General features: G+C 37.3%; 1 protein-coding gene across 5 annotated transcripts in view; it reads left to right on the top strand.

Moving 5' to 3' along the window:
* Positions 1-14,607, top strand: part of UBE2K (ubiquitin conjugating enzyme E2 K) — a 60,561-nt gene extending 45,954 nt beyond the window's left edge. For 3 of the 5 annotated variants that reach the window (XM_045182638.2, XM_071221305.1, XM_024573875.3), the window contains 3 exons: positions 5,422-5,521; positions 12,122-12,250; positions 12,990-14,607. In XM_045182638.2, coding sequence (XP_045038573.1) covers positions 5,422-5,521; positions 12,122-12,250; positions 12,990-13,064 — 304 coding nt within the window. In that variant the 3' untranslated portion in view covers positions 13,065-14,607. Of the gene's footprint in view, positions 1-5,421; positions 5,522-10,692; positions 10,765-12,121; positions 12,251-12,989 lie in introns of all 5 variants that reach the window. The other 2 variants (XM_053922069.1, XM_053922068.2) reach the window with 1 other exon arrangement.
* The last annotated feature ends 500 nt before the right edge of the window (positions 14,608-15,107 follow it).

The following is a 15,107-nucleotide window of genomic DNA, read 5'->3' as shown; positions in this document are numbered from 1 at the left end:
ACACCGTTAGTCATCAGGGAAATGCAAATTAAAATCACGATTAGATACAACTACCCACTTACAAATGTTTCTCATGAATGGCTGGTGTATGTAGTTTAACTGCTCAACCATCAGTAGCTACCAAAGGTAAACTTATACCTTCAGTATGACCCAGGTGTTTCATTTCCACTGCTACGTGTATATCCAATAGAAATCCAGGGAAAATGAGTGCATATGTCCACCATGAGACTTATACAAGTGTATTTGTGGCAGATTTATTCACATTGGAAATAATCCAAATATCAGTCAACAAGAGAATGGGTATATAATGGCACATTATACAGCGGAACACAACACACAGAAAAAAACGTTGACACAATCAACATGGATGATTCTCAGAGATGCTGAGTGACAAAAGCCAGGCACAAAGGGGTCTGCATTATGATTCTGTTTATATGAAATTCAAGATGAGCCAAAACTTACTTATGGTGATAGAAATTAGGACATTGGTAGGGGTAGGTAGGTGTTGTGAATGGGAGAGGCACAAGTAATCTTTTCAGCTGGAAATGCTCTCTATTTTGACCTAGGTGGGGTTGTGTGGGTCTATAAACATAGAAAAATTAACCCAGCTGTACAGCATTTTTACTTTGCTTGCATTATACCTTAAAAATTATACCTTAAAAATTTTAAACAAAAAAGCTGCCATTCTCTTTAGCATTGTGTTTTGCATAAACATAGATGATTTATGATGGTCTTCTGGAAGATCCTTAACGGAAAAGTTAATTAACAATACAAATAATTCACATGCTTATTCTATATACTGAAGTCCCCAAAGTCCCTACTCAGTCCATATGAATGAATGTTTAATTAGCCATATTAACTGCTTATTGCTTTGAGATCTGAACAAAACTAATTAAAAGATAGGTTTATGTGGTACTCACTTATTCATATCATCCACTGATTAATTAAAATTAGCTAACACATTTTGAAACAATTTTATATATTGTTTGCCTTATTAGGATTTGTTTTTAATAGATTTAAGCTAATATGACACATTGAATCCTAAAAATCTCAATGCAGTATGAATTAGTATTTTTATGGAAATAACAGTAAATGGAAAAAATATTTTCAGTTGTATACATTTTCACATTACTAAATTTAGATGCAAAAACTAATGCAGAATGACCAAAAACATATACATTTTAATAATAAAATTTTAATTGACATACAATATTATATTACTTTCAGGTGTATAACTTAATGATTAGACATTTATGTAACTTCCAAAGTGATCACCCAGTAAGTCCAGCACCCATCTGGCACTGTACACATTTATTATAATATTGTTGATTATATACCCTATGTTGTACTTTACATCCCCATGAATGTACTCATTTGTTTATACCATTTAAGATGTTAATAGTGTTTACAGTGTTTAGGAAGCCAAAAGAGTAGGTTGCATTTTGATACTAGTTTTATTACCACTAATTATTTATTTAGTTTTTCTTTTCTTTTTTTTTCTCTAAATATTTTATTTACTTTTGGAGAGAGGGGGAGATACATCAAGGAGTGAGAGACACATTAATTGGCCGCCTCCTAATGCCCCCAACGGGGAATCGAACCAGTGACCCTTCAGTTCACAGGCCAGAGCTCAGTCCACTGAGCCACACCAACCGGGGCATAACTTTATTACCCCTAATTATTTAAACAATGTCATCGTTTACTATTAATTTTGTTTTCAGATATCTTTATTCAGCTAATTTTTAATGGTTTATAAACACCTCTCCAACATGTTGTTATTTTCAAGCATATAGAAAAGTTAAAACTTCTTCTCATTGAGATTGTTATAAATTCTATCTAAAGTTATAGCTCCAGATTTTTTTTTCTCTTTAAGGGCAAACATTCCCTTTTAACATGTTTAACTTAAGGTCCTTAGTTTCTGATTCTTGAAGTGATAACTCCAGAGGGTCTATAACTGCTTGTGAGTGTCTTCCCAATAAAGACACTCACAATAAAGGAAGTATAAAGTATTTCTAATAAAAACCTATGATCCCTGACTGGGTAGCTCAGGTGGTTAGAGCATTGTCCCGATATGCCGAGCTTACAGGTTCATTCCCAAGTCTGGGAATGTATAAAAATCAACCAATAAATGCATAAATAATTGGAGCAGTGAATTGATGTCTCCCCACCCCCGCTTTCCCCTCTGGAGGGGGGGCGGAAATAGGCCTGGCTGATGTGGCTCAGTGGCTGAGTGCTGGCCTGCAAATCAAAGGGTCGCCAATTCAATTGCCGGTCTAGGGCACATGCTTGGGTTGCAGGCCAGGTCCCCAGGGTGGGTATGCAGGAGGCAGCCACACATTGAGGTTTCTCTCCTCTTTCTCCCTCCCTTCCCCTCTCTAGAAAATAAATAAAATCTTTTTTTTTTAATCAATAAGTAAAATTTAAAAAAATGATAACTTATGGATTGCTAAGGAAAGAGTTTATTACTTTAAATTTTTTTAAATAACATTGTAATCTTACTGTTTTAAAATGTACAGTTGAGTAATAAGTATATTCACATTGTTGTGCAACGTCTCCAGAACTGCACCCCTGTCTTTTAAATAAGGCTTTTTTTTTTTATAGCAGTTTTAGGTTTACAGCAAAACTGAAAAAAAGGTACAGAGATTTCCCATATACTCCCTGCCCCACACATGCATAGTCTACCCTATTATAAGCATCCTCAACCAGAGTGGTATGTTTATTATAGTTGATGAACCTACATTAACACATCCCTGTTACCCAAAGTCCATTGTTTATATTATGGTTCACTCATGGTGTACATTCTTTGAACAAATTTATAATGATGTGTCCATTGTGATATACAGAGTATTAGAAATTTAATTGTTTTAAAACAAGATACATAGTGATTATAGAATTCAGTGCAGTATCAGTCTTGTTCTTTCTGATATCAGCTAGTTACATGAATGCTACTGAGATGTTCTTTAGTATTGTATTTTTTTTAATTTGCCTTAGAATCTGGAGGTACTGAAGAAGATACTTCCATTATTAATCCCAATTTTCTTAGAGCTATCAACAATTAATCACTGTTTTATACAGAGTAAAATATTGTTTACAGAACCAAAACCAGGGAAAGAAATGAAATACTATTTTATGGGTTATCTTGGATCTTAGAGCTCAGACTTACTCAAGCAAAAAGGTGTATGTCTAAAACATAAAACATACCTGACTGGTGTGGATCAGTTGGTTGGGTGTTGTTTTGCAAAGCGAAAGAATGACAGTTGGATTCCCAGTAAGGACACATACCTAGGTTGCGGGTTGGGTCCCTGGTGTGGGCATGTGGGAGTGGCAGTAGATTGATTTTTTTTCTCTGCTTCTCTTTCTCCCTCCGTTTCCCCCCTTAGATAGATAGATAGATAGATAGATAGATAGATAGATAGATAGATAGATAGAAAAAAAATTTAAATATTTGCAAAATATAAAAAGAATATACAATGTCTGTGTGGAATAACTTCAGCCATTGTTAATATGACGAGGATGGTTTGCACAATGTCGATGTAACCTGGCAGCCAAGGAGGGTGGACTGGAATGTGCATGTGTAAACAATGATGACATCGCTGTACTAGTCAGTGGGGGTGGTAGATGCCATTGAGTGAGCATATGTGTTGTGTGGCTGTCACAATCAAAATAACCAAGCCAGTAGAGCAATGAATCTGCATCAAATGTTGTGTTAAGCTTAAATATTCATGGAGGTGGGTGGGGTGGGGGAAAGTGGTGTCGGGAAAATGGAGACAACTATACTTGAAAAACAGTTTTTTAAAAAATTAAAAAAAAAAAAAGCTTGAACATTCCTCCAGAAACTATTCAGATAATTCAGAATGCTGCAGCTTTGGGCTACTGTGACTGGCAGCTTCATCATGACAACGCATCCACTCATGCATCACATCTCATGCAGTTTTTTCGTGAAGCATCAAATCACCCAGGTGATTTGGCCCCCCTACAGCCCAGATTTGGTGCCTGTGACTTCCGGCTTTTCCTAAAACTAAAATCACCTTTGAAAGGGAAGAGATTTCAGACCATTGATGAGATTTAAGAAAATACTACAGAGCAGCTGATGCTGATTCCAACAAATGATTTTGCAGAGTGTTTTGAACTGTGTGAGGTCCCAAGGTGCCTACTTTAAAGGGGACTGAGGTGTCACTGTCCTGTGTATAATGTTTCTTATAGATTGTATATCTTCTTAAATAAATGTTTTTTTCATATTACCTCATATTCAAAAAAATCCAAGGAAAATTCAGGTTTTGGGCACTGCTTGAACTTGACATTTCAAGAGGTTTTTAAGACACAGTCTCCCATTTCTCTGCTCTGTTCTTGGACTCCAAAGTGGTATGAAAAAAACCTGCCAACACCACAACGCCTGTGTCTTCACAATCCTCCCCAAACTTTTCTAAGTGAAAAACTGCAAAGTTTTTACAGAACTGACTCTTTTTCCATTTAGTTTCCAATTTCGCCCTCCTCCAGCCCAGCAACCACCATTCCATTCTTTCTTTTTCTGTGAACCATAGTATTTGTCTTTTTATCCCTGGCTTCATTTAAGACAATGTCCTCGGGATTCATCCATGTTGTAGCATTTGACAGATTTTTCTTTCTTTTTAAGGCTGAATAATATTCTGTGGTATGCTTATACCACATTTTATTCATTCATTGGTTGATAGAAACTTGAATTGCTTCCACATTTTGGCTATTGTGAATAATGCTGGTTTTGAATATGGGACCCTGCTTTTAATTGTTTTGGGTATATGTCCAAAACTGCAATTGCTTTGTTTGTTTGTTTTGAGGAATTGCCATACTATTTTGTTGCAATCCCACCAATAGTGCACGAGTATTCTAATTATTCCACATCTCGGTGATTGTATTTTTATTTTTTAGTAGTACTCATCTTAATGGTGTAGCTTAGTTGGTTGCATGTCGTTGGACAAAGTGAAAGGTTGCCGGTTTGATTCCTGGTTAGTGCACATGCCTCGGTTGCAGGTCCCTGGATGGGGTGCATTTGAGAGGCAACTGATTGATGTTTTCTCTCTCATCAATGTTTGTCTCCCTCTTCCCTCCATTTTTCCCTCTCTCTCTTTTTTTAAAAAAGAAAGCTATTCTTAGTAAGACTCCCATGATCCCTGACTGAGTACCTTGTATTTTGAGCTCTGTCTACAATCATTTCAAAATAATAAAATTATCATAGAAAAAAACAGGAAAAGTCATTCATTGTAAAGAAGAAAAAATGATCAGTGGATATGTAATTATAAATTCTATTAACTTAATGATATGATTAACCTAAAACCTGGGTTACTTTTCATTCCAGTAGTTATTATCTTTTATTCAAAAAACATCTACTTTGCTTTTGTCATGCAGAGCATTCTTAACTTGATATTTTCCTGTTTTAAATTTTAGGGCAGCAGCAATGACTCTCCGCACGGTATTATTGTCATTGCAAGCACTGTTGGCAGCTGCAGAACCAGATGACCCTCAGGATGCAGTAGTAGCAAATCAGGTAAGATTTTCTTTTCTGCTTTTGAAAGACTTTCTTATGTTTACCTTTTAATCTCTAATGGTTTGCAGTGTTAGTATACTTCTATTGGAGCATACTTCTATTGGAATTAAATTTGGAAATGGTTTCCTTTCTTGATTTTTAGTTTACTAGCTTAATTGGATATATGCTAGATACATTTTTTAAAACATGAAAATTTTCAAACACCTGACCCTTAGTTAAATACCCAAGTTACACACTTGGAATTCTTCTCTATGTATGTATCCTTTTCTCTTGTTGATGCCAGTTCCAACAAAGGGTTTTGCAGAGTGTTTTGAATTGGGTGAGGTCCCAGGGTGCCTACTTCAAAATCCTTTGTTGGAATCAGCATCAGCTGATTCTTTTTTAAAAACATTTTATTGATTATGCTGTTACTGTTGTCCCAGTTTTTCCTCCTTTGGCCTGTTCCACCTGATACCCCATTCCCTCCAGCACTACCCTCTTAGTTCAAGTCCATGGGTCTTTGACTACTCCATTTCCTATACTGTTCTTAACATCCCCCTGTCTATTTTGTACCTACTAATTTGTACTTCTTTATTTTTTTTTAAGATTTTATTTATTTATTTTTAGAGGGAGGGGAAGGGAAGGAGAAAGAGAAGGAGAGGAACATCAATCTGTGGTTGCTCTCACGTGCCCCCATTTGGGGACCTGATCTGCAACCCAGGCATGTGCCCTGACTGGGAATCGAACCGGCAAGCAACCCTGTGGTTTGCAGGTCCGCACTCAATCCACTGAGCTACACCAGCCAGGGCTAATTTGTACTTCTTAATCCCTGTACCTTTTCCCCCATTTTCCCCCTTTCCCCTCCCAACTGATAACCCTCCAAATGATATCCATATCCATGGTTCTTTTTTTGTTGTTCTTGTTTTGCTTAGTTTGTTTTTCAGATTCAATTGTTGATAGTTGTGAATTTATTGCTCTAATGTTCATAGTTTTCATCTTCTTTTTCTTCTATAATTCTTTTAACATTTCATATAATAATGGCTTGGTGATGATGAACTCCTTTAGTTTTACCTTGTCTGGGAAGCACTTTATCTGCGCTTCCATTCTAAATGATAGCTTTGCTGGATAGAGTAATCTAGGTTGTAGGTCCTTACTTCTCATCACTTTGAATACTTCTTGCCAATCTCTTTAGCGTGCAGTTTGTTTTCAGAAATCATCTGACAGTCTTATGGGAACTCCTTTGTAGGTAACGATCTCCTTTTCTCTTGCTGCTTTTAAGATTTTATCTTTATCTTTAACCCTGGCTGGTGTGGCTCAGTAGATTGAGTGCTGGCCTGTAAACCTTTAAAGGATCGCTGGTTTGATTCCCAGTCAGGGCACAAGCCTGGGTTGCAGACAGGGTCCCCAGTTGGGGGCACACAAGAGGCACCACACATGGATGTTTCTCTCCCTCTCTTCCTCCCTTCCCCTCTGTCTAAAAATAAATAAATAAAATCTTTTTTTTTTTTACATTTTTTTTTATTGTTGTTCAAGTACAGTTGTCTCCATTTTCCTCCCACCACAGCCATCCCCACCTCCCACCCTCAATCCTACCCTCCTTCGGTATTTTCCATGTGTCCTTTATACATGTTTCTGAAAACCCCTCCCCTTCCCCCCCCCCCCTTTATCCTCTCCTACCTCCCCTCTGGTTACTGTCAGTTTGTTCTTAATTTCACTCACTCTCAAATTCTTTTTTTTTTTGATATATTTATTGATTATGCTATTACAGTTGTCCCATTTCCGCCCCTTCACTCAACTCCATCCTGCCCACCCCCTCCCTCCCACATTCCCCCCCTATAGTTCATGTCCATGGGTCATACTTATAAGTTCTTTGGCTTCTACATTTCCTACACTGTTCTTACCCTCCCCCTGTCTATTTTCCAGCTATCCTTTATGCTGTTTATTCTCTGTACCTTTCCCCCCTCTCTCCCCCTTCCAATCCCCTATTGATAACCCTCCATGTGATCTCCATTTCTGTGGTTCTGTTTCTGTTCTAGTTGTTTGCTTAGTTTTCTTTCGTTTTGGTTTTAGGTGTGGTTGTTAATAACTGTGAGTTTGCTGTCATTTTTACTGTTCATAGTTTTTATCTTCTTTTCTTAGGTAACTCCCTTTAACATTTCATATAATAAGGGCTTGGTGATGATGAACTTCTTTAACTTGACCTTATCTGAGAAGCACTTTATCTTCCCTTCCATTCTCAATGATAGCTTTGCTGGATAGAGTAATCTTGGATGTAGGTCCTTGCCTTTCATGACTTGGAATACTTCTTTCCAGCCCCTTCTTGCCTGTAAGGTCTCTTTGGAGAAATCATCTGACAGTCTTATGGGAAGTCCTTTGTAGGTAACTGTGTCCTTTTCTCTTGCTGCTTCTAAGATTCTCTCCTTCTGTTTCATCTTGGGGAATGTAATTATGATGTGCTTTGGTGTGTTCCTCCTTGGGTCCAGCTTCTTTGGGACTCTCTGAGCTTCCTGGACTTCCTGGAAGTCTATTTTCTTTGCCAGACTGGGGAAGTTCTCCTTCATTATTTGTTCAAATAACTTTTCAATTTTTTGTTCTTCCTCTTCTCCTTCTGGCACCCCTATAATTCGGATGTTGGAATGTTTAAAGATGTCCTGGAGGTTCCTAAGCCTCTCCTCATTTTTCCGAATTCTTGTTTCTTCATTCTTTTCTGGTTGGATGTTTCTTTCTTCCTTCTGGTCCACACCATTGATTTGAGTCCCAGTTTACTTCGCATCACCATTGGTTCCCTGTACATTTTCCTTTGTTTCTCTTGGCATAGCCTTCATTTTTTCATCTAGTTTTCGAACAAATTCAACCAATTCTGTGAGCGTCTTAATAACCAGTGTTTTGAACTGTGTATCCGATAGGTTGGCTATCTCTTCCTCGCTTAGTTGTATTTTTTCTGGAGCTTTGAAGTGTTCTGTCATTTGGGCCCTTTTTTTTTTTTTTTTTTTGTATTGGCGTGTCTGTTACTTAAAGGGGCGGAGCCTTAGGTGTTCACCGGGGTGGGATAACGCTGGTTGCTGTGCTGTGACGCTGTACGTGGGGGAGGGGCCGAGAGGGAGCAATGGCGCCCGCTCCACTCTCCATGGGATTTCAGCCAATCCCTCAGCTTCCTACAATCAAATTGGGCCCCTCTGGTGCTGGCTCCCGTGTGGGTGGGCTTGTGCACACTCTAGGCCCCTGTGTGTCTCTCCAATGATCTCTCCTGTGAGGCTGGGAGTCTCTCCTGCTGCTGCCCCAACCCCCACGGGTGTTTCCAATCAGAAGTCTGAGGCTTTATTTCCCGGCGCTGGAGCCCTGGGTTACTCGGTCTGCTTCATTCCTCACCGTTGGTCCCGGTTTATCTGTGCTCGAGTGTGGGGCCTTGGGGTGCTACCCGCTGCTCTGCCTGCCCCGTTCTCCGCCACTCTGAGTCCGGCCCTCTCGGTTTATCTGTGCGCAAATGTGGGTCCGCAGGGTCTGCAAGTGGTCAGACTGCCTGCCCCTTTCCTCACCAGTCTCTGTCCCACCACGGCCACACGAGTCCTCTCTATCCGGGTGCCCGTCTCAGCCCCTCCTACTGGTCTGGATGTATGTTTCTTTTTTATCTACTTGGTGTCGGACTTCCTTGCCGTTGGATTTTCTGTCAGCTCTGGTTGTGCGAGGAGGCACAGTGTGTCTACCTATGCTGCCATCTTGGTTCTCCATAAATAAAATCTTTAAAAAAAAGATTTTCTTTTTGTCTTTAACCTTTGGCATTTTAATTATGCTGTGTCTTGGTGTGGTCCTGTTTGGGTCCATCTTGTTTGGGACTCTGTGCTTCTTGGGCTTGCATGTGTATTTCCTTCACCAAATTAGGGAATTTTTCTTTCATTATTTTTTCAAATTAAGTTTTCAATTTTTTGCTCTTCCTGTTATCCTTCTGGCACCTGTATGATTCAGATTTTGGTAAGTTTGGAGATATCCCAGAAGCTCTTTAGCCTATCTTCGTGTTTTGTTTTGTTTTTAATTTTTTTTTTTTATTCTTGCTGTTTGTTTGAATGCTCTTCTCCTCCTTATGTTCCAAATCGTTGATTTGATTCTTTCTCTCCTCCATGTTGGTTCCCTGTAGATTTTTCTTTATTTCACTTAGTGTAACCTTCATTTCTGCCTGGGTCTTCTTTATGATTTTGAACTCCTCAGTGAGTTCTTTGAGCATCCTGATAACCAGTGTTTTGAATTCTGCATCTGGTAGGTTGGCTATCTTCATTTTGTTTAGTTATTTCTCTGAAGTTTTGGGGTTTTTTTATCTTTCATTTGGGCCATATTTCTTTGTCTCCTCATTTTGTCAGCTTCCCTGTGTTTCTTTCTGTGTATTAGGTAGAGCTGCTATGACTCCCTGTCTTAGCAATGTGGCCTATTGTAAGATGTAGAAAAGCCCATCTGTAAGTTACATGGACTGGAGCCTTTAGTAATCACCAGAGCAGGGCAACCCATGTCACTGCTCTGTGGCTGTGTTAGGGAGGGCTCGGAGAGGGGACATTACTGCTGCCTGGCCTCTGGAGTTTTGCCCAGGAGGAAACTGTCTCCTGGCACTCACCCTGATTCCAATCACTTCAATTTCTCCCCATTTGCCACTGGTGTCCTTCTAGCTTTTGCCCTGGTGCTGAATCCCAGAGGGAGTGAAAGTCCTAAGTCCTTTGCAGGCCCTTTTAGAGGAAACTCCTAAGAATCCCACAGTTTCTTCTGCTGCTGGAACCCTGGGCTGAATGATCTGGTCTGGAGCTAGGATCTTTTGCTCCCAAGGTATCCCACCTGATTTTTTTTTTATTCATCACATGCAGATGTGGAACTGCCCTTTCCACATCCCAGCACCACTCTGCCATGCCCCTCTGTGCCTCTCTATCCCTCCTACCTGTTTGGATGGATGTTGCTTCTTTAAATTCTTGGTTGTCAGACTTCCGGACAGCTTGATTATCTGAGTATTCTGAGTGATATTTGTTTTGTAGTCTAGTTTTAATTTTTTTCTGTAGTTGTTTGTGGAGGTGAGATGTGTTTACCTATACTTCCATCATGACCAAAAGTCTTATTTATTTTTAGAGAGGGGAAGGGAAGGAGAAAGTGAGGGAGAGAAATATCAATGTGTAAAAGAAAAAAGAAAAATAACTTGGTTGCCTCCCACATGTCCCCAGCTAGGGGAATTGGCCAACAACCCAGGCATGTGCCCTGACCAGGAATCGAATCAGCGACCTTTTGATTTACAGGTCAGTGCTCAATCCACTGAGCTCAATCCACTGACATACCAGTCAGCATCTCTTGTTGATTCTATTCCCAGAATCTCGTGTTATCGTACTTCTCTGCCTCAGTACACGTTTTTTGAAATTTCTCATTTCTACTGCTATGATAGAGCCCCCCCCTTTTCAGCCTCTTCCTTACCACATGTTCTATATGGATACCAGTTAGCTTTATAAAGTCAAAATCTTATTTTACTTTGCTACTAAAAAACTTACTAGCTCTACTATTACCTACTTGGTAAGTCTAAATTCTTTAGTTTGCGGAGTTTTCCTTCATGATTTGAACTGTCTACAAATCCAGCTTAATTTCCTAAATTCTAATTGTTCTTTAAACTCATGTTTTTTCAAGGTGGTGTTCATTTCTACACGTCATTTTAGCCAGTCTGCCATGTTTCTTCTACCTGAGGAAACTTTCTTTCTTAGGAAACTCCTCTATTCCCTTGAAAAGTTGTTTACTCTTCTGTTAAAATGTTCTATTTGTCTCAGAGTGCTTAGAATTGTGGTTTCACATGTTATATATATGTGCTGTTGATTCATTCTTGGTAATCAGGAGCTTAGCTTGAATCTTAGCTTTGATTTCCTATTTAGTTCTGAACCATAAATGTTGAGGTGGATCTCAACAGTCTTAAAATATTAAAGATGTATTAAACACTGTTAAAAGATATAAAGTAAATCAAACAGTTAATTTTAAGTACATATTTTGCTTTTTAAGTAATAAAATATTTGAAAATAAATTTACCTCAGTGCATATGGGAAGTTTTAGGGTAAGTTCATAATCATCTCAAAACATGTGCTATAAGTTAGGACATGTGCTGTAAATAAGGGTTTTCTTAAATCACTGTACACTGATACAACTCTGGCAAAACAGTAAAGTCTAGTTGTATATTCTAGCCTGAACTGTGGTTAATACAAAAGTTTGGTCACATTTATTAATGTCCACATTATTTTAGAAACCAGTAATTCTGTTTAGTTGTATAATGCTTGCCCTACACAGTGTTTAGAAACATCTCTAATTAAAGACAATTTTTAACATCTCACTTGACTTAGTATTCATTTTCTATTTGTTGAAATTGGAGATCAGAGTTGATAAATATTATTTGTCTTTGTTTTTCTTTTAATGTAACTTAAGAATTATAGCTTCAGGTTAAACAATCTTTTCTTGACTGACATAGTTTATTTGCAGTGGACAGTGAATCAGTAATATTTAAAATCTACATTAGTTTTATTTTGAAAAACCAGGTTATTAGGCATTTAGAACTGAGCTACTATATTAAATGTTACAACTTTTATTGTCATGTTATGTCAAATTTTTTTCCCCCTTATATAGTACAAACAAAATCCTGAAATGTTCAAACAGACAGCTCGACTCTGGGCACATGTGTATGCTGGAGCACCAGTTTCTAGTCCAGAATATACAAAAAAAATAGAAAATCTATGTGCTATGGGCTTTGATAGGGTAAGTAATATAAAGGTATGCTGATTTTGCTATATTGATTGATTTGATTTTCTATGTTATTTATTTGAAATAAAGAGAAACATTGATTTGTTGTTCCACTTATGCATTCATTGGTTGATATTTGTATGTACCCCGTGGGGATCAAACCCACAGGTTTGGCATTTCGGGACTGAGCTCTAACCAACTGAGCTACCCAGCCAGGGCAATTTATTGATTGATTTTAAATGATTCAGGCAAATTGTTGGCTGACAAAATTGATTAAAAAATACTCTAAATTTAGTATTTATTTATTTTCTTTACTGTTTTATAGATAGAGAGGAGGAAGGCAGAAAAAGAAAAACATTGATTTGTTGTTCCATTTATTTATGCATTCGTTGGTTGATTCTTGTATGCACCTGACTGGGGATCAAACCCACCCACAACCTTGGCATATCAGGATGACGCTCTAACTATCTTAGCTACCGATCCAGGGCTCTAAATATAGTTTTGATAGATAAATTTTCTGTTATTAAAAATCAGTGATGTTTCTTTTCATCTTACTGAATCCAATCATTAGTTTTAGAAGCTTTTTATGCACTACAAGTCATAAAAATAAAAACAAAGTGTGGTTCTCAATATAAAGACAATGAATGATTCAATATTTTAAAAATCTTTCTTTGAAGAAAAAACAAAAGAAAAGAAAAGGTTTCCTTGAGATTTGATTTTTTGTTGGGGGGGGTCCCCTTTTTTTTCTCTACAGAATGCGGTAATAGTGGCCTTGTCTTCAAAATCATGGGATGTAGAGACTGCAACAGAATTGCTTCTGAGTAACTGAGGCATAGTGAGAGAGCTGCTGATATAGTCAAGCTTGCCCTTCTTGAGGAGCATCAACATCTGTTATTTTTAGGATTCTGCATAGATTTCTTTTAAACTGGCATTCTTGCCTAATGTTGTTATCTAGGCACCATTGGAGACTGAAAAAAAAAATCCCTGCTTTGTAAATAAAGCTAATTAAACGTCTGTGTAAATTTAAAAAGGGGAAATACTTTAATTTTTTTTTCTTACATAATAGTGTAAAAATTCTTTGAGCTAAGCGAAACCATGGAAAAAACATGCTACTTTAGTGTTTAGCAGTGTACCAAGACTAGCAAGAGTTTGCTTCAGGATTTTGTTGAATAATTAAGATAATATTTTGAGTGTGTCAGGACCATTCAAATTGTTGGTGTTGCATCACAGCTACCTTAACTGTTTTTAACATGGATCCTCTGTGCCTGTGAATTTACTTGCATGCTTGTACTTGACTTCTTAGGATGGGTAGCTGAAAAGACCACCATTTTAAGCTTTTGAGAATTCTTAAGTATGAGATGTATCCAGAATTGAAGATGGTGACCTATTCAGAGCCTTTTTGTCCTGGTCAGCAATCTGGGACGCCATATTTATTTACCCCCTCTTACCACACACAGCTAATATTCTAATAGTAAATTCTTCGGGAAATGTGCCGAGGGGCAGTATCCCTTACTCCACTTTTAGGTCACCCTTGTGGAATGTTTTGTCACAATTCTTTATTCTGAAAAACGTTCCTATATTAACTTATAATGTAGAAATGGAGCTGCCAATTTTGTTTCTCTTGCAAAACTAGTAAATACTTCCTGTTGCAGTATTCCCAAGACTTAATGAAAGAACCCAACTTAATTTTACAAGTGAATTTGACATCTTTCCTGTTTGTAAGTTGGTGAACATTTCTTTGAGAACTTGAAAGGATGAAATCAACTGTTTTTAGTTTTTTTGCCTAATTCTGGCTTTATAGAGATTGTTTTTTCAGATACTTTAAAAGTCACTCTTGCTTACATTTCCCCCTATTTACACATGAAAGCTGTGTTGGTGTTTTACTGTACATACTTCAGATGCACATAGGAATAGCAGTGTGTTATAAATCTAGCTTTCTTTATGATGTTTCTGATAATATGGAAATTGAAAACTTTACCTTCTCTTGTACATAGACTTTCTATTCATATAAAAGTTACATTCATTCTAAGTTCTAAAGTTTGAAAATTATTAGTTTTGCAGCTCAAACACTAATGTGACCATTTTGTGAAGGTAGAAATGGATTTATGCAGGCAATTCTATACATAGAAACACAGTGCTTATTAAATTTTCAGGACCAATGCAAATAATAAAAATGTAATAGAACCGGAATGAATTAAAGTAAGGCTGTATATTGAAAGTCCTATTATAAAAGGTTTGCTTTCTTCAAGTGTTATTTATCCTAAATTATAATTGTTAAGTGTTTGGAAAATAATTTTGAACCATAAATCTAGCATAATTTCATTTGACTTCTCAATAATCTTAGAAGCAATAAAAGAAACCATTGTTAAATATATGGTAATGTTAAAGATGTGATGGTTCTTCCAAAAACTTGTAAGGCTTTCCTAATCAATAGTAAACTCTTGTAGTTGATATTCATACTAAACACAAGTTGCTATGTTTTTTTCTCTGTATGTTTGCTTAAGCATAAATTTCTTTATACAATCAACCTCCTTTAATTGTTGTAGTTTAGTTACTTTCTAAAGATGCCAAAGGAAACAAGATTTTTCTTTATTTATTTAAATAACTAAAACCTTGTACTTTTCTTTATACTTTGAAGTAAGGTTGGAATTGTGTGAAAGTGTGGACAGTTTTGTTATGTTGATTAGAATTCATTTTTTTTTTAGTGAAGGGCAGCTTGGTAATGGTAATATTTGGATTATTTTAAATATCAAACATCTACCCAGTTTACTATTTGCCTATATTTTCAGGGTATATTTAATTGTTCTGTGGTTAGACAAAGGAGAAAACTCAGAGGTTATTAAATGTCAAGCATTACATACTTAGCTCTGGG

Source organism: Desmodus rotundus, chromosome 4 (genome assembly GCF_022682495.2).
Source record: "Desmodus rotundus isolate HL8 chromosome 4, HLdesRot8A.1, whole genome shotgun sequence".
NCBI lineage: Eukaryota > Metazoa > Chordata > Mammalia > Chiroptera > Phyllostomidae > Desmodus > Desmodus rotundus.
This window is presented reverse-complemented; position numbering and strand designations above follow the sequence as displayed.